We start from the raw sequence: 24,646 nt of genomic DNA, 5'->3' as shown, positions 1-24,646 counted from the left end.
TTCCCAAACAACCTGGGAGTGGGGTGGGTGGGGTAGGGCGCGGAGGGAGGAACAGGAGCTTCTCAATCTGAAAACACAATGACCCCGCACAAACAGCGTGATAGCTGGAGGGGACTTGGTGTGTGTGTGTGGGGGGTAGTCTCACCTAAATCATCTCCCATGTCCCCAGGGTCCCAAACCAGGAAGAGTCTCTGCTGCTTCCAAATACTCAGGTCTCCCTGGGAGCTTTGCCTGCTCAGAATCCATTCCCTTCCCCAAATAACAGACCCTTGATTTTATTTTGTGATCCAAATCCATTCCATTTTTCATTCCATGTGACTCGTGTGTCAACTTTTCCTTGACTCCAGAATGAGCACATGTACTCAGAATCAGCCATTAAATGCATCACAAGCTTATGGCCAAAATGATTCTGCACCAGTCATGTCACTCAATCAAAGCCGGTCACATTCAGCTGTGGAGCTCCACGTGACATTCTGAATTTGGGAGAGCTGCAGACAGGCTGGGGTATAGATTGAAACTATCAGTCATTATCTTGCCAACAGGAGAGACTGTTGATAATGAAGGAACACAGAGGAAAGAACCATGAAGAACAGCTAGTCCTGAAGACACTGAGCCTCTGGATCCAGCCATGCCTGAAGTCAGTGCCCGTGGACTGAATTTTCAGTTACATGAGCCAAAATGGTCCTCTCTCTCTCTCTCCCTTTTTTTTTTTTTTTAAAACTTACAGTAGTTTGTACTGGGATTCTGTCACTGACACCCAAAGAATCCTGAATGATTGAAATTCACTCACAGCTTTTCCTCCAATCTGTTCTAACATCCCCTAAACCATAGCCTGAGGAAGAAGTGGCCTTTTTTCACCCGGGTCTCTCCTCTGGCAGCTTCTCCTGCACTATTTACAGAGAAGAAAATACTGAGCCCTGAACCGGGACAGGGAGATAAGATAGCAAAGTTTCAATTCTCCCTGGGAGCACCCTGAGGCCCTCTGGTGCTGGGCGAGAGACAGGCATGGAGCCAGCCATGCTCCTCTCGGGTCTCCGCGGATCTGTTACAGGCCACACACCTGGGCCTCCTGGGGAGGGAGTGGATGTCAGAGAGAAACTGGGCTGAAAAGGCAACAAGGAGGCAGAAAGGAGGATCTCAAGGCCCAGGCAAACAGAGGCAACAATCATCAGTAGTAACTCAGACGAGATCATGCGCTAGCCTAAATAAGCCCTCCCCTGGCTTCCCTTAACACCTGAATAGAAGTGAGGTTGCCAGCTGCGGCCTCCGAGGCCCCACACGACATGTCGTGCTGGCTTCTGGCTGCAGCCCTGTCTTTCCAGATAAGCAGCCATTGCACCAGTCTCCTCTGGGTCCTTAAACACCCTGGTGCTCTCATTCTCCCCAGCCTGGGGCTCTCCCCGAGTTTGGCACCTGCAGGGCTCAGTGCCCATGTCACCTCCTCCAGGAGGCTTCTCTGGTCACTCCAGCCCATCTCATTCACGTGCATGTGCTAAGTCGCTTCAGTTTTATCCAACTCTTTGCAACCCTATGCACTGTAGCCCGCCAGGCTCCTCTTTCCATGGGATTCTCCAGGCAAGAATACTGGAGTGGGTTGCCATGCCCTCCTCCAGGGGATCTTCCCGACTCAGGGATCGAACCCGTGTCTCTTATGTCTCCTGCATTGGCAGGTGGGTTCTTTACCACTAGCGCCACCTGGGAAGCCCTTCTTAGTCACACCACTCCGTTTATTTCTGTCACTGAACAAATCACAGCTTACGATGACCCTACGACGGTTCAGGCTCCGCTTCTCTCAGCGGACTGTGAGAGCTATATGGCTAGGAATTGCATCTGTGCCATTTCCGCAAAGCACACCCAGTGCACAGGAGGTGCCCGCCGTAGATGCGCCGTACATAGACCCAGGTATAGAGGAAGGTGAGAGGAGCCCAGGGAGGAAAGACATGTGGGAGAGGTTTGAGGGGAGAGAGAGACACAGGCCTGCAGCGAGGTGGGGGGTGGCGTGGGGGTGGACAAGCTTGTAACAGAGCCGCTGGCAGCACCCTGGGGGCTGGGCTGCTCATTTTTTAATTAGTAGAGAGAAGCACTGGGGTCCTCTGGGTGCCCAGCCCACCCCAGCTCCTGGGCAGATTGGCCGAGGTGGGAAGTAGCCTGGGGCGATCTTGGAGCTCCAGGACCAGAGAGAAGAGGAGGCCGGACAGACTCTGCTGGGGACCGGGTACCCCTCTAGGGAGGTCTGGGGCCCTGCGCCTGACTCTTGCCCCTCCCCAGCCTGAATGGTGCTCGCCCCAGAGCAGCCTGGCGGCCCTTCCTCTCTGTCGCCTCCTCCTTCTCACCGGTTTCCATGAAACTCCCAGGGGCCTCACTCCTGCCCTCCCCACCTGACCTGAGGAGAAGGGGAAGGGGTAACAGGGGTGTGTGCCCGACGAAGGGTCCTGCACCAGGGGTGTGGCCTGGCGGGAGGCCCAGCAGGTTCACTCACCTCTCGAGTGACCTTGCCATTGTTGTCAAAGTCGTACAGGGTGAAGGTCCACTCCTGCCGGCTGTCTTCCTCCACAGACACGTCACACTGCAACTCCTGGATGTAAACAGACAACAGACATACGTGGCCGGTCACTTGGCGGCTGGGACACCCGGAGGCTGGGTCACGGGGCCGCCAGCCTCCCCGCTGCCCTCCCCAGACCCTGTATGAAGGAGAATGTGATGACCAAGACACGCCAGGCCTGGGAGAGAGGCCAAGCCGGGCCAAGGAGCTTGGGCCTGGGGAGAGGGGCCTGCCGGGTACCAGACACTCTAGGGTCTTCAAAGGCCGAGGAAACACAAGGGAGGGCTCTGGGAGGAGGCATGCAGCCTCAGGAAGAATGAACTTGGAGCCGGGGGTAGAAGCTACCAGAAAACACACAGGGTAACTTAGCCATGGGCGGCCACCCAACCTGGAAGGCAGGATGGGAGGAGTGTTAAGAGCTGAAGGGTCAGCCCCAGGTGCCAGCCTGGGCTTGGCCCTCTGCAGTGACGTGACCTTGGACATGGCCTTTCTCTTCTCGGTACCTCAGTTTCCCCTCATACAGACTACGGAAGATGATGGTCCAGACCTCAGAAAGTTGTTGGGAGCATTAACTGCCCCACGCCACGTCCCCTGAGCCCCCTCCACATTCCCCTGTAGTTGTGGTCGGCTACTCCCCACCTCCCACTTCAAGCGTCCAGCATCCCTGTCTGAGGAGTCAGGGATTGAAGATCCCCAGGAACCAGAACAAGGAAGGGGCCAAGCCGGGGGACACATCTGAGACTTTTAGCATGGCTCTCTGGGGAGCCCTGGCGGACAGAGCCCTGCTGCCCGAGACCTGCTCATCAACCAACCCCCACCACCCTCAGTGACGGGCACCCCTCCTTCCCTGCTCCCTGGGATCACCTCCCAAGTCCTGTCTCAGGGTCCGCTTGGAGAGAACGGGAAACAGATATGTAAGCCACTTGGCTCAGAGAAAAGCCCAATTAATGGAGGTAGCTGCTATTGTCTTTGCTGGAGTGACTAATACAGCAATGACATCATCACCGTGGCTCCCACAGCCCGAGGTGTCCAACCGCAAGGACTGGGAACAGGGAATCGGGGAGCTCCGTCACCGGCCACCCGCATGCAGGGGCTGGCTGAACCCCAGACAGACAGGTCCAGAAAGGACGGCCGTTTGGGGAAAGAGAATCCACAAACAGCCTTTTAGATCCACAAGTCCTATGAAAACAAGCGAAGACACCCCCATACCATCCAGTTCCATGTCTTGCCTTGGCCCACTTTTTCTTCTGCAGGAGGACAGACTCAGTGCCTCCAGAGAGGGGCAGTGCCTGGCCTCCCAAGGCTGGCGGGAGTGAGCCCCAGCACAGCAGCCCTGCCCCAGGCTTCTGCAGCTCACAGCCAGCTCCCTCTAGCAATTCTCGGGCGGCCCACGCTGAGTTCAAAGTCGGCCTTCCCTCAGTTGTGACACGCCTGTCTGATACCTGCCAAGTGCTTGCTCTGCTCTCCAGCACTGCGTCCTGCAGCACTTGCCCTGCACACATGCGTGTACACGAGTGTGTGCCTGTGGGCACGTGCACACACACGTACATATGAACACACACAGACATACACACACTCACACATACATATGTCTACACACTGATACACACATCTGCATACACATTCATATACACATGCACACCTGATTCCCTTTCCCAGCCCCTCCACTTGGCTTCAAAGAAAGCTCGGGTTAGAAGTTCAGAAATATGGGTCAAGTAACTACCCCCACCTCCCATGATCTCTGTCACATGCGTCTTCTTGTCCCCCCATCCCCGGCCTCTCGGGTGAGTCCTCCTCAGGGACCACGGGTAAGTCACAGGCATCAGCCGGCCCCCATTTGGAAGCAGACCCACATGGGCTTCCAGGAAAGACGTCCGAGTCTGGGTCTTTCTTCTGCCCTGGCCTCGGTGTTGGCTTTGCCAAGCACCCCGAGAAAACCTGCAGAGACCCGGGGTGGAGGGCTCAGGAAGAAGTTAGCAACCCCAGCTCCTCAATGAGACGCCGCCTGCCCCCTCAGCTCCTCAGTTAGGAGGACGCAGGGCCCTTGATGACCTATCTCACCCCCTCTTCTGCGTCATCTCCCCTTTGCTATTCCCACACAGCCAGCCAGCACTGGCAAGCCTCCAGGCCTTCTGCTTTTCCCTCGGCCGGGAGCGTCCTCCTGATCCCAAAGGCTCCCCCATGCATCACCTCTCCCCAGCTCCTGCCTCTATGCCCAGAGGCTCAGTGCAGACACTTGCCCTCCCCAACCTCTGCTGCAGCCCTGGCTCCCCGCTCAGGGCACTGTGCAGAGTTTGGGATTGCCAAAATGCCCATCACTCTGCACCCTCTAGGCTGACTTAGGAAACCTCCCTGTCCCCTCTCCACACTCCCAGATCCCCATCACAACGCTGACCGTGCAGTTACTGGGCCTGGGTCACTCATCTGTCCCCCTGACCACACTGTGCTCCGTGAGCCAGGAACCATGCCCAGTACACCGCCAGGTTCCCTGGAACTAGCGGGTATCAATCCCCATTGCTTGGAAGGAAGAAGGAAAGTACTTATTCTGCACTGGACACCCTTTTAAGCACCTGCTGCTGCTGCTGCTGCTAAGTCACTTCAGTCGTGTCCAACTCTGTGCGACCCCATAGATGGCAGCCCACCAGGCTCCCCCATCCCTGGGATTCTCCAGGCAAGAACACTGGAGTGGGTTGCCATTTCTTTCTCCAATGCATCAAAGTGAAAAGTGAAAGTGAAGTCGCTCAGTTGTGTCCAAATCTTAGTGACCCATGGACTGCAGCCCACCAGGCTCCTCCATCCATGGGATGTTCCAGGCAAGAGTACCAGAGTAGGGTGCCATCACCTTCTCTGAAGCGCCTGAGATGCCTTAATTCATCATGTTTCCGACATCCCAGTAGATAGATATTGTCAGCGGTCCTCAACCTTTTTGGCACCAGGGACCAGTTGCAAGGAAAAAAATTTTCCACGGACCAGGGGGTAGGGAATGGTTTCAGGATGATTCAAATGCATTACATTTATTATGTACTTTATTTCTATTCTTATTACATCAGCCCCACCTCAGATCATCTGGCATTAGATCCCAGAGGATGGGAACCCCTGGATAAAATGACTATCACCATTTTACAGGGCAGGCAAGTGAGGCAGTGGCAGAGGTGGGAACTGAACCCCCATCTGTGGGCTCCAGGGCTCTGCCCTAGTGACCTTGTAGGGGAGACAGAGCAGGAAGGAGGGAGGGTGAAAGGAGGGTGGGGAGAGGCTGGTAAGCTCCCTGCAGGCAGCCTGGGTCTCCCACTTAGCACCTGGACCTGTGCTTGGTACACACGAGGAGCTTAACATACCATCTAGGGAGGTAGGACAGACAGACCGTGGGCTCTGGGCGGGCATGTCTCTTTCGCTGTTGACCATCTGAGTCCCACCTGGGCTTCCCACGTGGTGCTAGTGGTAAAGAACCCACCTGCCAATGGCAGGGGATGTAGGAAATGCAGGTTCAATCCCTGAGTTGGGAAGATCCCCTGCAAGAGGGTTTAGCAGCCCACTCCAGTATTCTTGCCTGGTGGGCTACAGTCCACAGGGTCGCAAAGAGTCGGACACGACTGAAGGGACTGAGCACACCTGCACCTGAATCCCAGAGTGAGGGACCTGCCCAAGGCCTCCTGGTCACCTACCCTACCTGTGAGCCCCATTTTGGCCCCCTGGACAGCCTTGGGAGGGAGCTGGTAGCAAAGGTTTCCTTCACCCACGAGGAAACGGAGGACCAGAGAGGAAGTGCAGGCAGTCACGGCAGCACCGGGGCCAGAGTGCCATCTCCCCTGTCCACTCTCCTGTCCTTCCCCCAGCCCAGCGGCCACCGCCTCTGGCCACTACCCCATGGTGAGAGGCCAGGGGCCTGAGCAGAGAGGGGAGGGCCGCGGGGAGTCGCTAGGGCCTGTACCGAGCTGGGGTAGCCCCAGATGTGGCAGGAGGAAAGGTTGTTCATGGGGGAGGAGAGGGGCTGTCACATCTGGAGGGGCCTCAGCATCCCCCCCCCCATCAAAAACCAGCACCGGGCAGAGAAAACCCTTCCGCCCAGGGCTCAGCACCAGGAAAGGAAATTTACCTCGAATTTCAGCTGTTTCTTGGAGCCCGAGCAGGGTTCGCCTGACTTCTCCATCCTCTTCTCATCTCCGCTGGCCAGTCCGTCTGACTTCTCGGGAGGCAGGGCCACTGCGGGGGGAAGGAATAAGGGAGAAGGCATGAGTTGGAAGGCGCTGAGCCACCCCAGGCTCAGACCCTGTGGCTCTGTCCGGAGGCCGTCCCCACCATAGCACGGCGGGCCCGCTCTGCCCGGCCACTTTGCTAGAGTCAAATCCCTCTGTCCTCCGGCCCCGTTAATGCCCAGGGCTGTCCCAGGGGAGGCCCCCTCCCAGGGTGCCTCTTCACCAGCCGCTCAGGTTACCCAGTGGGCCTCGCAGGCCTCTGTTTTCTGTGGCCCAGAGAAGCAGCCTGAGGCCACCCAGGGCATCTTTGGGCCAAAGACCAGGTGAATGAGGACAGAGTGGAGCTTCTGGAGACCCCAGAGGGAGCTCTGGACCACGGCTGCTTTCTGCAGTCTCCCTGCCTTCCCTGAGAACACTGCGGTGACCTCAAAGATACCACCCACCTGGGCTCAGCAGGTCGCACACTGGTGGGTGGTCAGGAAGGAGAACAGAAATGGGGAGTGACGGAAATGGAGTTCACTGAGGTAGGGGAAGCACACACACGCGCGTGCACACCTTGGTATCTTCAGGAACCAGCTCACCCTGGGACTTCCATTCTGCCTCTGCTCACCTAGAAGGGCCTCCCTCTGCCAAAAGTGTTGAGTATAGGGCTCTCTAGTCCTTCCATGTCCTCCCAGTAGCAGTGGGAAGATGGGCATGAAAAGCTGGTGGTCTGTGGACATCACTTTCCTGTGAACACCCCCAAGGGGTGCCAGGGGACAGGGCTGGGAGCAGCCATCATCCCTGAGCCCATGGTTCCATCAGATCTTGAATGTCCCATGAGACCCCTCCAGCCTCTTCTGTCTCTGCCTGATAAAGGGGACTCAGGTTTGCTCAAGAACGTGCTTTCTAGAACCTCACAGCTCTTCTCTTTAGATTCCCTCAGCTTCCCTGGGGCAGTGATTCTGTTGCCCTGTTTTACAGGGGAGCAAACAGAGCCTGGCTCTCACTTGAGGAACTTTCCCCCTATGTCCAACTAGGGGTGGCTCAGGAGGGCCTGTGAGCAGCTGAGATCCCTGAGCAGTGGCCCCAACCAGGGCTGGACTTTCTTGGGAAGTCAGGAGCCTGGAGATATATGTCTACCAGGCCAGGAAACCAGGTGGAGGGCCTTGCCTCTCCCCTGACCCTGTCCCCCACCACACTCCCACACCCCAGCTTTGCAGACCAGGACCCAGGAGTGGCTACTGGGGAGTGCCCCAGCTCTCCCACTTGACCCCTGCCCTGTGGGCTCAGCAGTTATTCAAAGCCCTTCCCAGGGAGCCCTCAGAGCTTCGTGGCTGACTACACTGCTCATTGACTCACTCGGTCCTCACAGCAACCCCAGGAGGCAGGTACCAGGATCAGCTCCACTTTCCAGATGGGAAAACTGAGGTACAGAGAGGGGAAGTGCTTTGCTAGTAAATGGCAGGGCTGGGATTTGAACCCAAGTAGCCTTGCTCGTGCTGCTGACCACTCCATGCTGGTTTTGGCTCGGTTCAGCAGACTTGGTGCCAGCCCTGGAAGAGGGTACTCTCTGCTTGGGCTCTGATCCTCCCAACACTGTGTGTGGCTCTAGGCAGGTCACATAACTTCTCTGGATGTCTCAGTTTCCCCAACTGTACAGTGGGGATGATAAGAGTCCCTTCCCCAGAGAACCCTTGTGTGGATTCAAGGAGCTGCAACTGAAAGGGCTGAGAGCCCCGGGTCAGCACACGGGGTCCAGCCATCAGTAGTGACAGTCTGGCGAATGATGGCCCTGGGTCTCCCCAGGTGGCTCAGTGGTAAAGATTGCGCCTGCAATGCAGAAGCTGTAGGAGCTTTAGGGTCAATGCCTCCATGGTCGGGAAGATCCCCTGGAGGCTGGCATGGCAACCCATTCCGGTTTTCTTGCCTAAAGAATCCCCTGGGACAGAGGAGCCTGGTGGGCTACAGTCCATGGGGTCACACAGAATCGGACACAACTGAAGCAATAGCACACACACAGGATATCCCTACACATTGTATCTTTAAGGAATCAGGAAATGAGTAGCCAAGTTTTCTAAAAGCTGAGGCTTTTGGATGCAAACAGACACAAAAGTATCATATCAGCCTGGGTAGGAACCAGGACAGGGAGGGAAGACATAAAGATAAAGATGCTCCAGTCACCAGGCTAGACAGGTGGGGACAGGAAGGCCTCCACGGCCAGTGATGTCCTGGCTCCATCACAGCTCCCTTCTTGACTGAGCCTGGGAACTGGGCTCAGTGGGATGCAGGGAGCCCCCAGATCTCCGTGCCCCCACAGCAAGGCAACAACTCCCTAAAGCTGTCAAGGGCTCCAGCTAGAGACCCCGTCTCAGTCACAGACCCCGGCTCCTCCCTGGTGGTTTCATAGAATGAGGCCACTGAGAATAAACCTAAAGATCCAGGTGGGGGCACCTGGCATCCTCATGGCTGGGGTGGTTGACACGAGGAAGGTCAGGATGCTGCCCGCTCCTGGGGTAGGGGATGAAACCAAGTCCAGCGCTCTCTGCTCCTCCAAAGCAAACAGCTCAATGGCCAAGAGGTCTGGTTATGACACCAGAGAAGTTGGGTGGGAGACTGGTCAGTGACCCAAGGACAGCCAAGCGCACAGCCTGTACCACCCTGACCCCTCCATCTCAAATCTACCGGCACACCGCTGGGCCAGAGCTGCTGCCATCGTGGGAAGAAGAAAAAGAAAGAGAAGAAAGAGAAACAAAGGGCAGCTCCATCTTCAAAGCTGCTGCCTCCCTCTGCCAAGGTCCTGGCTGGAGATGCAAGCCGGCGAGGCTTATCGAAACCAAACTTCAAGTTCAAAGGGAAGTTATCAGAAAACCACCTTCAGGTTCAATGTTGCCTTTCAAGTTCCACTTGATAAAACCCAAAGAAAAGAAACCTCTGTCCCTGCTCTCTCCTTCTCTGGGGCACCCCTCCCCCTGACACCCAGACAGCCCATCCTCCCTTAGGCCCTCCCCTGCCTGCCCTCCTCTCTCCTCTCCCGGGGAGGAGGGGAACCTCCCCCTCGATCCCTTATCCCCTTCATATGTCTTCTCCAAAGACCAGGGTTTGTCCTTTCTTCATCAGTGTGTCCCACCCCTCAGCCCATCCTAGCTCAGAAGACCACCTGGACACCCCCCAGGGGCCCCTTCCCAGCATGAGGGGCAGGCACAGGTGGGTAGTATTACTGGGAGCCATGTGCCCTGGGGCCTGGGACCAGGAACAAGGACAGTCAGCACCCTGTTGCCCCCACCAAAGAAAGCCTCTCTCCCGTTCACTGTCCCCTGCCCAGGGGCCAGAAGAGGTGGCAGATGATCAATCAGACAGCCGTGAAGACCCCGGTGCCAGACGCCTGGGCTGGGACTCAGGGGCCCTGCTTCTATATACACATGTGAGTGAGCCCCCTGAAACTAAATGACATCAAATCATTGCCCACCCCAGCTACCCCTGTGCAGAACGCACCCCCTTCTCTCTACCCGTCCAACCTCAGGCTCATGGGTAGATGGGAGAAGGGTGAATGGGGCTCACTGCAGGCTTCCCAGGCCCCACCAACCGGAGAACAGTACTTTTGTCAGGATGGGTTTTAGCACCAGAGCCTGAGCCCATTCATTCCTCATCTCCTACCCTATGCCTGTTCAGCCCACTGATTTTTTTTTCTCCCCAGAGGTGATCTTTCAGGGGGCACAGTTTCAGGGGGACCCTGGGCACTCTTCAGTTGCAACAGTAACAACACTGCTAGTTGGAAAGCAGTGGAAGGAGGAGGAGAAAAAGGAAGGGAAGGGACAGAGTGAGGAGGAAGGAGACTTTCACTTAGCCTGACACACCCTTGGGTGACCTAGAGCAGGGGCTGGCAGCCCGTGAGCCAAAGCCAGCCCACCACCTATTTTTGTAAATAACGTTTTACTGGGACACAGAGACACTCACATCCATTGTCTATGGCGAAAGAGAGTTGAGTAGCTGCAACAGCCATTCTAATGCCTACAAAGCCTAAAATAGGTACTCTTCCTGGCCCTTTGAGTAAACGTGGTGGACTGTGCAGTTTTGCACACCCAGGAGAATACAGCCTTGATAGGCAGGGTGCAGGCTGAATTTCACCTGCTGTTCACCTGCTTGACTGGAAATCCTTGTGCAGTCCACAACCTGCCCAACCATACACAGCAGCCATAGAAGAAAGAAAATTTCAACTCTGCTTTCTTAAAACCAAGTCTCAACTCCAAAGAGTCTGGGGCAGCGTGCAGAGCTCCTTCTCTGTGGAAGCGGTCCCCTGTCCCTCCTCTCACCACGGCCATGGCCATGAGGAGCCAGCCGGCCGGCTGTGTTTACCAGATGATGGCTCTGTCCCACATTAGCTCCCAACCTGGCATCTCTCCACCCCCAGCAACTGCCAGATTAAATGCATTACTTGACCATCTTCACCCGGCTCCCTTTGATGTTCCCTTCTCAAGCTTCAAAATACCTTTTGGAGGGAGATCAGACAGCATTAAACAGAATTACTAATTAATTAAGCAAAGTTAAATTTTAAACACTGTTTGTTGTGTTAGCCAAAAGCCTGAACAGAACAGACTTTTTTCCTCCGCTGAGATCAAAGACAGTCTCTTCCCTCTCCCCTCCCCCAGTTTAAAAAGGGGGTGGGGGTGGGGAGGAAGAGAGGGAGAAAGAAGAGAGTGTTGAGTACCTCTGGGGAGAGTAGGAAATAACCTAAATGAGGCAACTCTGATCATGGGCCCCCCATGAACCACCTAATGGGAGGCATCCAAGGCTCCCTTGGAACCTCACGCTATGAGAGCCACGGTCACTTTCTTGGGACTGTTTAGCAGTGATCCAGGGAACAGGATGGCATAGCCAACCCAGCCAGAGCTGTTGACAGCTGGCGCCGCCCAAGCAGTATGAGAAGAAGAAGGGCTGTGAAATGAAACAGATCCACCCACCCGAGACCCCACCCTCCTGAGTAGGATAAGTGCCCCAGGGCTCCTCCCTTGGGTTTGGGGTCAGGGTCACTTGGGGTCATTGGGACACTGGCTCTGAGAAGCTGACAACTGTGCATGGTACACCTCGGGGGCGCCATTCACATGCCGGACATCTTCGATTGTGTATTGCTCATGACAGTTTTTGGACAGATGGCAGAAAGGTATCTTGAGGAGGGGCCCCCTTTTCCCACTTTGCACAAACACATTTCTTGCTAGCAGAGGGCTGTCTAAACTCATTCAGTGTGCAGTCCTCTCTGGGATTTTCTGATAATGATGGGAGCCTACCACGTCCACGTGGCCAGAATGCAAGTTTCTCAAGAGCTGGCCCTGCTGGCTACTGCCCCGCAGCTGCCCACAGTGTACCATACGTGCACAGAGCAAATATTCCATCCCAGAATGACCCACTGCACCAAACCCCCCAGGTGGACAGAACACAGGCTACGTAACAAACACTATGAATTCTGCTGTGGTTGGGAACTGGAGTGGGAAAGAGGGCAGTTTAAAAGGGGTAGGTCCATTCTGAATCCCAGACATTGGCTAAAATCCAAACCCTGGATGATATCAGCAAATGCCAGCTTATTTTAACACAATCCAGAAGGGCCTGGTAGATATTAAACTTTGGAAGAAGAGACGAATTTGAAACACGGTATGATTAAGTCAGCCCCACCAAAGACCAGAAATGACTAATACCGGAAGGCCTGGCGGACACCTCTCTTAGCCTGGTTACCTGGCAGGTTCTTCTCAGTTGATAGAAAGTAAGATTTAACACAAGCCAGAGCTTCCTGGCTGGAGTTTGGACACTGGCCTTAACATACTCACAGGCCTTTCTCAACTGTCCACGTCCAGATTATCTGCCACAAATATTTTAGGCTCAGGGTGGCTTGCCAGGATGTCTCTGACTCCCCAACCCTTCAAGAGCAGCTGTTAGAGGGAATGCAGATGAATTTTAATATTAGCCTATGCCAAATATAATTAGGAGGGTAAATCTGCTGCCAGTAAAAAGAGAAAGATATCGTATGTGCATTCCAGACCAAATGGTTTCTTGCGTTATCTGCATGAGGCTCTCCTCGGGGCACGAGAGTCCTAGAGACACACAAATGCGTGTGTCCTTGCACACAGCAGTGGCCTGTCTGGGGGTGCTGGTGAAGTTAGTGGGTGCACACGTTATTCCATTATGTCCTCTTAATATCACCATGCAGGGTGTGGTACCGCCTGCATTCTACAAGGTGCAAGAAGCCAACTTGATGGAACCATCTCCCAGCCCCGTCTCTCCACAGAGCCGGTTTTCCCTGCCAAGAGCACTCTTTCTGTCTCTCAACACCTGCTCCTCCTTCAGGTCTCCAGGTTAAATGTCCCTATCTTCTGAGAAGCCTGCCCTCCTGTACTCTGGGGTTGGGTTAGGTTTCCCTACCCTGATTAAACTGCTATCATCAGGACTGCTGCAGCCCCAGCCTGTCACCCTACATAGGAGTGTATCATCATCGTCATCAAAACGCAACAACCAGCAGCAGCAGCATCAGGATGTGAGCACAGAAGACGTAGAAACAGAACGAAAATCCCTGTTTCCTGCCTCCCCAGCCACTGGTCTGTCCACTCTGTCACAGGACAATGGTTAACACCTGTTCCTGCCTGTCCCGCAACCATGCTCCTCTTTCTCATAATAGCATCTGGGTTTTCTCCAGTGGGCCGCCCCTCCCCCAGCTCAATCCATGTGGTTTATGGGGGCGCTGATCCCACTCCAAGCTTCCTGGAAGCACCCAGACCCGACCAGCTTATTTTATCCTGGTGGCCCTGTGTCCTCGCTCTAATGCCCAAGGACAGTTGTTCATGAAGCTGACGAGGTTAAAGTTGCTGGGCCTCTGACTTGCACGGGCTCCTTCCAAGTTGGAATGTGTGGACGTGGTTGGTTGTTTTTGTGATGCTTTCAAAATTAGGTATTTTATCCTCGCTTGGTTAAGAATGCTGTCTCTTCCCATTCTGACTTCCCGCCCGTCCCCTTGTGTCATGTGGTATTGGAGTGAACACAAGCATTTCTGGAATCGAGCTAAGGGGAACTTGAATTGGGGATATATTTATTTAGGTTTAGTGAAAAATAAATGCATAGTAAATAGAAATATGTAAATACATATATTTGTATATAAATGGTCCACAGTTATGAAAGAGAATCGTGTATTCTTTCCCTTAAAAAAGACAACCCCCAAACTGGATAAACTTGGGTCCCACAAAAATCTAGACCTGCCCTGGCCAGTAAAGTAAGAATCAAACGTTTGCAAGAAATAATGGACTTGGGTGCTATCTTTCACCTGTGATGGCTCAGCTCATAGGATATGAGGACGCAGAGCTGGGTAGTCATCTTGGCTACCTTACTGGGAGACACTAACAGAGGGAAGACGGAGATGTGACGGAGACAGAGAGAAAATGAATGAATGTGTGTGTGTGTGTGTGTTAATGACATGGTTTGAGCTCCTGGATCAACCAGCCCTTCTTTGGCAAGATCTATCTCAGGATTTTTCAAATCTATGAGCCAGATTTTTTAAAAAAACCTTTATTTATTTGGCGGCACTGGGTCTTAAGCTGTGGCATGTGGGATCTAGTTTCCTGACCAGCAATCGAACCTGGGACCCCCTGCATTGGGAGCCTGGAATCCCAGCCACTGGACCACCAGGGAATTTCCTATGGACCAGGTCTTAAGCAAGTTCAGGTTGAGTATCCAACAGACCCCAAAGAATCCTGACTTAACTCTCCATCACTTGGAGCCCTTGCTTTTCAGGAAAAACAAAACCACCACCAACACATAATTGACCCAATGCAGTACTCTCGAAGCTGGCTTCCAGCAGTTTCTGCCAGTGGGTGTCTACCCCTTCCAGGGTCTTTTTCTCCTCACTCCTGCTTCCCCAGGTTACATTTTTCTGTAAGTAGATTTTATTTAAGGGCCAGTTGTGACTGAGGGGAAAGAAGAAAGGGGGAAAAAAAAAAACCCTTCCCAACAAATAGCATTCTGGCCTTTTTTTCTCATCAGAGCATAAGGTTGATGGCCATTCTGCTTTGAGGTTTGAATAGGATTGAGACGAAACATCTGTTGGGGGAGGGAGGGGAAAACGCCAGGAGAGGGAGAGGGAAAGGGAAAAAAGCCTTCTTTGGGCTAAAAATATCATGTCCCTGCCACTCTCCCCCCATCCCCGCCCAAGTTAAAACATGTGATGAAATTCAACTTTTAAAATCTAACCCCGAGCTACTTGAAGCTATGAAAGCCTCCTCGGTATCTGACACAAGTCAGAATTTCCACTGTTCAAGCTGAGCTTTTATGAAGAACAGACTTGAGAGAAACTGCTGTCACGGCTGCAGCCCGGGCTTCTGGGGGGACTGCAGTGGACTGGAGTCGGGGCGACTGACACTCGCCGGCAGGACAGGCTCTGAACTGAGGGAGAGGAGCCAGCGGGGTGTGGCCCGCCTGCCCCCTCCATCTGGGGGTCCCTGCTGCTCGGCAGTGAACTCCCCTTCCTCCCAGACTGACGGGAACCACTGGCTGCCCCATCGATTGAGAGCCTCGCCTGGGACTCCAGGGCTCTGGTGGAGCGGTCCATGGCCTCTTCCTGAGAAGTCCCCTCCCTCTCTCTGTCTTTCTCTCTCTTCCCCAGCTGCTCCCTAAACTCCAGACTTGGTGTCCATCTGTCTGCTCCACAGCCCTACCTGCATGTCACACAGGCATCTTGAGGCCAACACATCCAAAAACAAAAGACATCGTCACCTCAGAAGGGAACGCGTAGTTCCCGAAGCCCAGTCTCTAAGGTGTCCCTGGGACCCCTTTCTTTCCCTCACCCCCCTCCCCGTCTCTCTCCCAGCTCTACCACGCTACCCCCAGGCCCCTCCAGGTCGCTCCAGCCCCTCAGCCCCACTAGGCCAAGACCATCACCTCTCCCCTGCACCATCGCAATCGCCTCCTGTTCTCATTGCTCCCCCCTACCTCAGAATGACCTGGCCTTCACAGAAGCCACAATTCTCTGGTGCAAAGGGAAGTCAGAATCTGGCACTCACCTACCTCAAACTTGCCAGCAGTCTTTCTTCAAAAGCAGCGTGAAATCCCAGCCCGGGGCCCCACCCTTGCCGGCTGCCCCATCCCCATCCCCCTGGTCTCTGGCTGCCATTTGGGCTTCCCTTCTGTGTTCCCCCAAACCCCACAACCCTCCCACCCTGGGGCTCCCCTCACTCCTCTGACTGCTCACCCCTCACATCCGCCCAAGGCGGCTCCTTCCTGGCACCTGCATCTCCGCTGAAACGTCATCTCCTCAGAGAGGCCTGTCACCCTCCACCTTCCCTGGGTTTTACCTCTTCACAGAACCACCCCTCCCAGAACCTTGTGTGAACCAGGTTATCAATTCACTGCCTGCCTCCCTCGTGCCAACACCCTCACAGAAAGGCCCACCTACCTTGTCCGTGGCTGGAACCCAAGGGCCTAACAGGGCCCCACACCTGCAGTAGGCACTCAGCAAATATTAAAACGTGTTGAGTGAAGAATAGACTGTCCTCAGGTCTGCTGTGTGACCTGAGACAGATCATGCCTCTCTCTGGGCCTCAGATTTCTTACTACAAATGAAGGGGACGAAAGGCCTCCCAAGGGCTCCTTTGCTCTGTGAAGGGTTGACATTTCCCACCTGGGAGCCTTGATGGGCTGGAGTGGGGCACATGGGGCTTTCCTGGGAGCTGGACTCCAATCACTTCATGGTGTTGGCCTCATTCTTCTAGAGAGCATGGTTGGGCCCTGACTAACAATTTTTTTGACTTGACAACGGTACAAAAGTGATACACAACTGTATGTGGAATCTCAAATCTGGATCTTTTCCCAGGCTGGCGATATGTGGTACAACTCCTCTTGTGATGCTGGACAGAGGGTCCCAGCCCCCAGTCAGCTATGTAATCACGAGGGTCAAGAACCCATACACTTACAACCATCCTGAACTCAGACAGCCAAACTTTTTTTTACTTCCAGCACAGTATTCAATAGATGACATGAGCTATTCAACACTTTATTATAAATAGGCTTTGTGTTAGATGATTTCACCCAAGTGTAGGCTAATGTAAGGTGGGCAAGGCTAAGCTATGATGTTCAGGAGGTTAGATGTGTGAACGCACTTTCAACTAATGATATTTTCAACTTACAATGGGTTTATTGGGACATGACCCCATCCTAGGGCTTCCCAGATACTGCTAGTGGTAAAGAATCCACCTGCCAATGCAGGAGACATAAGAGACATGGGTTTGATCCCTGGGTTGGGAAGATCCCCTGGAGGAGGGCATGGCAACCCACTCCAGTATTATTGTCTGGAGAATCCCATGGACAGAGGAGCCTGGCAGGCTACAGTCCATACGGTCACAAAGAGTTGGACATGACTGAAGTGACTTAGCACGCACGCACGACCCCATCCTAAGTCAAGGAAGATCTGTTTTTATTGAGCTGTATGGCATGCCAGACTATGTCACGCACTGGGAGTGGAAGGAGACATTCAGAGATTCTAATAGGATTAAAGAAGCTTTGAAAATAGGCTGGCTTTGATCTGGACTAGTAAATAATTACAAACACCAGTTGGCTCCTCTTCAAGAAAGAGGAACCCACGAAACAAGAGTCAGGACAGCTCCCAGACACTGGCATACTCTGAACCAGCGCTGCGCTCTGGGCTTATATAAATAAGCTCGCTGTTACAGGCCCTCAGAGGAAGACATGCTATGTCTGCCCCCAACAAGAAACTGAAACACAGAGAAGTTAAGTGACTCTCCTAAGACCAAACAGTGAGCTGCAGTACAGCCAGGCTGGATCTGGGGTCTGACTCCAGAATAAAGGGAGAAGGGTGCCTCTCGTGTACTCCCATGGGGTGGCAGGAAGACCAAGTTTGGGCCATGCCAACAGGGACAGGCCTTGAGCTCACAGTGGGGCTGCTTTGCCCTTGGGTGTCAGTCCCAACGCCACTGCTCTGCTCCACAGGACTCCAGGCACCTCCACTCTGGGGCCAGAGAAGCCGAGACCCCTGCAGACTCTGCCAGATGACACCTGGGCTGGGCCAAAACAAGGCCTGTCTATCAGCAGCCCTGGGGGCCTAGACGGGGGGCCCAGGCCCCAGAGGGAGGGGCTGCCCGACTCACTTTTGGTCCTTAATAAATGCACGACCGGCAGGCAGAGTTCCGTGGACTCAAACTTTCTATGGAAGATGCCGAGCTAACCCACTCTGCCCACTTTCACCTCCAAGCAACGAGGTAGAAAGACAAGAAACAGTCATGATGTTGAGGGTTAGTGGTCAGAGGCCAAGGGTGAGAGGTGGGAGTGAGCCAAGATGTTGGGCAGGGATGTGGCCAGCACCAGGTGGGGAGAGAGGGGATGCGGGGAGAGAAGGGGCCTGTGACCATCTTCAGGTCCTTCTCCCCTGACGGGCGCAGAGTCAGAGTTCAGTCGACGCTGGGTCGAGAGGACTCCCCCAGACACAGTGCTTCCTGGAGCCCCTGACACCAAGCTCCACCTCAGGCCACAAGCCCAGGCTGCCACCACCTGTCGTCCTGCCCAACTGGCGAGGTGGGGACCTCAGGTGGGCACTGGAGTGAAGGGTGGGGTGAACCCCCCAGTCCTTAGCGCCCTGCTGGGTCAGCAGAAAGTGGGGGGGGGGTCCCTTTCCCCTCCCCCTACAAGCCGCAGGTCCCGCCCGCAACGCCAGGACAGCTCTGGAGCGCGGGACTTTTCATGCTTACTTTGTTCTCTCCACAGTTCAAAAGAGCTCGCAGTCCCAGCCCTCGCTCCGGGCCCAGCCTTAATCTCCCATCCCTCGAGCTCCCAGCTGGCCAGTTAAGGCAGTTAAGACGCTGGATTAGGGCCGGCTTTACATAACAACGCTGGAGCTAAAGCCATGCTCTCCTGGGATGGCTAAAAGACTTCTTTTTATCTTCACGCCTCAGATGGCCTTTTTTCTCCCTTAGCCCTCCAGCCAGCCAAGAGGCAATGAACTTGGCCAACAGGAAGACAAAGAGGAGATTCAGGATTCAGCTTGCTCTCCCTTGGCCCGAGGCTCGGAGGGATGCCCGCAGCCCCAGCTCCAGGCCAGGTGGCTGCTTCGTCGTGGCCAGGACGCGGCAGCACCCACCAGGCCTAGCCATCCACAGCCACGTCCATCATCCTGGGAGTGCTGCCTCGGACCCGGCACCAGCGGTGGCCCAAGAACCACAGGCGGCCGCTGGGGCCAGCATCCCTTCCAAGAAGCCTCAGGGGCCACACAGGCAGGCCCAGAGCAGCCCAGCCCTACTGCCTTATTTACTTACTGTTTTCACTTTTTAATTCTGTTATTAGTCTTTCGCTTCAAAGGAATACATGATCACATTCTTCTTGTAAAAGTTGAAACATTAATTATAGTTAATACTACAATCCTCTGACCATGCTTTCCAATTTTAATCTCCTCCTCCCCTGTTCAGAAGGAACTACTCTTTCTGTCTGTCTAAGCTTCAAGCTACACAATTGTATACATACATATGTGGTCCACATTCATACACACGAGGAAATCCAGAGTGCTGTCTGGTACCTTTTGTTACATAAAAGGTAATTAACATACTATCTATAACACACTGCATCTTTCAGCAACCTGGTCTATCTTACATTCTGTGCTCTGTATAAGCTTTTGTTTGGAGAAAAGGGGCTGGAAACTCGACCACCAACAACCTAGTCTAATCCCTAGTTGGAAACTGAGTCAGGCTTGTGGCTCCCAACTCCTCCTCCCCGCCCCAAAGGTGGTACTGATATACTCGGACACCGTCAATGACTGGCAAGGTGCCCAGTCGAGGCACCTTCGAAGCTGTCCTCGAAGCCTGACCTGCAGTGGTCCTACTGGACCACAGGGATGGACCAAGTGCCACCAACACCCCCACCCTTTCTCTGGCAGGAGCTGGGACTCTTGGGTGCCTCCTGTTTATCTCCCCTCCATCAACCAATGTTTATAAGTGCCACCCAGCAGCAGTTTATCCTCTCTACAGGGTGCCCACATTCTCTGCGCATCCGCGGAGCCCACACCCCCCTGCATTGTGTTAGAGAGGGAGGGGCCTGGCCAAAAGCCATAGCGAGTCTCTGTGGGAGCAGGAGGGGAGGGGGACTTGGAGACAAGTCTCTGGGTTCCTCGGCCAAGGGCTCCTGCTACTGCATCCAACAGGGCTCATACTCTGATCAGAGGTTGAACAAAGCACCCCTCTTCCGAAGAGGATTCCATGGGCATGTCATGTCTGCAGGGAAAGATGCCTCATGTGAAACCAATGACATGATTTCAGGCTGAGCCTCAGTGGCCAGGGAAGTGCCTTATTTGGGGCAGTCACCAGGGACTCAACACATGATGAAAATATAGACAGATGGTGAGATGAGTGAATAACAACTGGAAGATGGTTAAATGGGTTAAGGAATGAGTGATAGATGAGGGAGAGATGGGCGAAGGATGGATTCTGGATGGCTGGGTGGTAGATAAGGACTGGCCGGATGGGTGATAAAAGAGTAGGTAGATGAAGGAACAGGCAGTGATGGAAGGATGAGTGGGTGAAGAATGGAGCAAAAGATGAGTGGATGAGCGTTGGATGGGTGGGTCATGGATCACTGGGTGGATGATGAGTGAGTGATGGGTGGATGAATGGATAGATAAGTGGATAGGTGGGTACTTGTATGGCGAGAGATGGATGGAATAGATGGAAGGATGAATGAATAAGAGGATGAGCTTGCTAAGTTACCAGGTGATTGAGCAAATGAATAGAAAATGGAATGAGTGCTGAAGCCCATGCAATCCTTGTCTGGGGTCACCTTAGCCCCCAGATCCTACATCCTGCAGGCCTTCACCTGACTCCCCGGATCACCTCTAGGCACCAGGTGCTGGCATCTCTCCATGGAGCCAAGGATGACAGCTGAGGCTTGGGGAAGCCCAGGGAACAATGAGAATCAAAGCCACTGAGCCTGAGTATAGCCATCAGATCCAAATATGCTCAAGAGAAACACCCTAGAGTCCTGACAGAGATGTCTGTCCATGTGCCTCCTCCTCCTTCTATTTGGGACCTGCTTGAATTTGAGCAAAGTCTGAGAGATACTCGGGTCCCAGGCACCCTCCAAATCCTGGGCCACAGAGTGAATCTCTCAAAATAGTGCTTCTCAAAGTACAGCATGCACACAAGTCATCTGAGGAGCCTATTACAGAGCAGACCAGATTCAGCAGCCTGGGTGGAGCTGAGGAGTCTACATTTATCACAGCTCTCAGGCCCGATGTGGCCACAGTCCTTGGGTCTTGCCAAGGCTCCCCTCCAGAACTTCCTGGCATGGTCTACTCTCCTCTCAGGACCCTACAGCCCTTCCAAGACCTATATTTTCCCTCAGAGACCCCTGCCAGCCCCCTGTTCCAGTCCCAGAGAGGGCTTTACTGTACAAAGTGTTATTCACTCAGTCATGTCTGACTCTTTGTGACCCCATGGACTGTAACCCACCAGGCTCCTCTGTCCATGGAATTCTCCAGGCAAGAATACTGGAGTCGGTTGCCATTCTCTTCTCCAGGAGATCTTCCCCACCCAGGGATCAAACCCAGGTCTCTTGCATTGCAGGTGGATTCTCTATTGTCTGAGCCTCCAGGAAAGCACATTTATTGCCCAAAGGCTGCATCAGTTCAGCAATTCTCTCTTCTGATTCTGAGTGGAAAAGGGAAACGCTATCCCTTTCAGCAAATGCTTTCATATGCTGTCCAGTCATTGTACCAGCTTAGGGAATTGAGTAGGAAGAGGCCCTCATTCCCATTCTACAAGTGTAGAAACAGACTCAAAAAGGGGACGTGGCTTCCTAAAGTCAAATCAGTACACCAGTGGCCCCCAACTCTCTACTTGAGTGTCCTAATTCTTTCTACAACGCACTGCTTCCTTGAAGAAAGCAAGGAGTGAGAACTACAGAGGAAAGCGGTGAGGGGCTGGGGCTCTGTTCGTGTGTGTGCACACCTGTGCTCCAGGTGTGTGATGTGAATGGAGAAACATGAGGGTTGCTTCATACAGTGCATGCTACATGCCTAGCCCTGCTTAAGAAGCCTATGAGTGGCCACTCCCCCACAGTGGGGAAGGTGAGGTCAAACAACTTGTCCAAGACCCCATGGCTAACACAGAGCAGGATGTGAGCCTGGGTGGCCTGAATCCACTCCCAGTGAGGACCAATGAGGCACTCCACTTCCCTCTTGCTCCTCACCCCATCTACCCCCAGTGCACCCCCACAGAGAGTCCTGTCCTTCTCCTCCTGGTCTGCAGATTTTCTGGAGGGTATGAAAGGCATAAGGTAGACCAGATGGTCCTTCCCCACCTCACTGCCCTTGGGAAGAAAGTAATAGGTTCTAGTACCTTCTAGCCGAAAGTCTTCCTCTTCCTCCTCGCTGAGCGTTTCTCTGAAAACTTCACCCACAAGCTCCTAGAGGAAGACAAAGCAGGAATATTAAAGAAGTACTGGAGTCAGGTAGGAACCTGGCATCCTTACAGTCAAGGTGGCATTGTGAAGGTGTGTGTGGCTGGTCACAAAGAAGCAGGAACCCTGTTCTCAATCTTCTGATTGAAATTTAGGTCAAGTAGGGAGAGCCTATGACACTTGTAAAGTTCATTACTGCGCTGCTTTTTAGAAAGTAAGTTTTTCTCAGCCTATAGCCTGCCATGAAATATTACACAGGCTCATACTTCCCACTTGGAAAGGGAGATCCACCCAGGAAAATGACAAAGACAAGCTCAGAAAATGTCCCTCCTCTACCCTTCTGGGCCAACCCAATAGACTTAGGACCAGAGCCACCCCTGTGGGTCCCTAGAGGAGACCTTAGTTTGGATCCTTCCTCTATGAGAGGGTCCCAGGCAGCTGTCTTGATGAGTTTTATAAAGAGGGCCTGGTTTGCTGAAGGGAGCACTCCCTCAGCATAAACCCAGCTGTTAACATATACCCAAACTTGACATAATCCCTTAACATAAACCCAACACAACATCTTCAGCGCAACATCTAGGAACCTGTAGGCTCTGCCTTTAGCTGACCTTCAGTCATGCCTCCCACATCTCCCCCTTCCAGCAGCTGGCCTGATCCTTGCATATGCCTTGCCTTGGTCTGCAGGCATGAGTTTAAAATGTCCAGTAACTCATGCCATGTAGCAGAGCTGCTCCCAATCAGCCTGGCCAGGCTGCCACCCACGTGTTGTGAGGCTGGCAAGGGAAGTTAGTTAGGTCCACAGGCTGGGAAATTTCTGGGATATCAATAAAGGTCCCATCTATCTGATCCCACTCCAGTAGGATGACTCTAGAAACAGAGGAGCCCAGACTAGTGCTTGTCAAACAGCTTCTGTATTTATTGGTATTCTGCCAAGAGGAGTAATGAGATCAAAAGGGATTGTTTTAAACAAGGCCCTTTGGGCTTCCCAGGTGGTTCCCGTGGTAAAGAACCCACCTGCTAATGCAATGTAAGAAACACAGGTTCAATCCCTGGGGGAGGGCGTGGCAACCCACGCCAGTACTCTTGCCTGGAGAATCCCATGGACAGAGGAGACTGGTGGGCCACAGTCCATGGGGTTGCAGAGTCGGACACAACTGAAGCAACTTAGCATGCATGCATGCAAACAAGACCCTTTACTGCAAGACTTACTATGGTAACAGACTGCAGATACCTAAGTAGTAGCTTATGCTGCACCCCTCAAACCTATTTAGACCAGGAAGCTTTTTTCAAAAGCATCACATGGGATTTATGTTCCAAGGAACCCATGTTGGTAAATGTGCCTATTTTAGGGGAGACATGAGGCTTGGGTGTGGGGGGAAGGGTCACACTGCTTTCTCTCTCTTAATGCCCACAGTGATGCCATGGCAGTGCTTCATGAACCACAAAAAGAGGAGCAACAAAAAGCCTCAACTTGGCAGCTCTCGCCAACTTCTCCTTTTGAAAAAAAAAAAGTATAAAGAAAAAGAAAAAACACACTCTTCAAAAATTAGAAGAAAAAAAAAATCCTGCACTGGAGATGCTTAAGAGAAAAACCAAGAGCTCGCCTCGATTAACAAAAGAAAAACAATGCTTTGTATAGCTGATCTTATCAATTGGACACAGCTGGAGATAAGTCTCGTGTGTGTGTTTTTTAAAAGATGAACAGCTAACGTTTTATGGATTAGAAGTGGTGTTCTCTGTTCTCTTTCTTCTTTCAAATCATTCTAGGACATTACACACCCTTTCTTAGACATTGTTCAAATGTGGTCATTCAGACTGCTGGTGTCCCATGGACTTCAAAACCAGGCTGCATTATTCTTCAAGTCAGGATGTCTTCTCTCTCTCCTCCTCCGCCAATTATTATAATCACTGAACACTTCCTGGGCTTGTAAACTGGCTGTTTGTGTTAACAGAGCTGGAGCTGACAGGGTAACTGGGAGATGGTGACAGGAAAGGGCTGCACTCGGCTGGCATCATTAGATGGCTGGGACGCCCCGGCAGCCAATTAAAGCCGATCTTTCATGCCGGAGAGAGACGGATGTTGCTTCTCCAGAAAGGCTGGCAGGCAGCGTTTCCTCACAGGAGTGGGTGACCGTCTTCAAGGGAAGCGACAGACCCTCGTGTGCAGAGGCCCAGTAGAGGCTGGGAGCCGGCGCTGACCTCTGAGCAACCCTGACCGCTCCTGGCAAGGCCAACAGGACCTGTGAGATGGAAACTTCTGGGCACTGGCATCTTTTTACTGGCACACTCAGAGGAGTTTAACGACTCCAAACGTCACCAGCAACAAAGCAGCCTTCTGGAAGAAGCCCCATAACGATGCCTCGCACCCACAGTCATCACTCGGATGACGGCTTCAACGCTCCCTGAGAAGAACTGTCTGCTGAGCGGGCCTGGCTCTCTTGACATATTAAAGATACGTCTCTGCATATGAAAGCACAGTTCTGGCAAGTTCTGGGGTCGGTCT

At 53.3% G+C, this 24,646-nt stretch overlaps 1 protein-coding gene across 1 annotated transcript in view; it reads right to left on the bottom strand.

Moving 5' to 3' along the window:
- Positions 1-24,646, bottom strand: part of NKD1 (NKD inhibitor of WNT signaling pathway 1) — a 94,194-nt gene that overhangs the window by 10,028 nt on the left and 59,520 nt on the right. The window contains exons 4-6 of the mRNA XM_061387149.1: positions 22,083-22,149; positions 6,639-6,745; positions 2,480-2,575 (exon numbers count right to left, since the gene is read on the bottom strand). Of these exons, the coding sequence (XP_061243133.1) occupies positions 2,480-2,575; positions 6,639-6,745; positions 22,083-22,149 (270 nt within the window). The remainder of the gene's footprint in view (positions 1-2,479; positions 2,576-6,638; positions 6,746-22,082; positions 22,150-24,646) is intronic.

The sequence above is a fragment of the Bos javanicus genome, chromosome 18 (genome assembly GCF_032452875.1).
Source record: "Bos javanicus breed banteng chromosome 18, ARS-OSU_banteng_1.0, whole genome shotgun sequence".
Lineage (NCBI taxonomy): Eukaryota > Metazoa > Chordata > Mammalia > Artiodactyla > Bovidae > Bos > Bos javanicus.
Note: the sequence above shows the minus strand (reverse complement) of the source record. Positions and strands in the feature narration are given on the sequence as shown.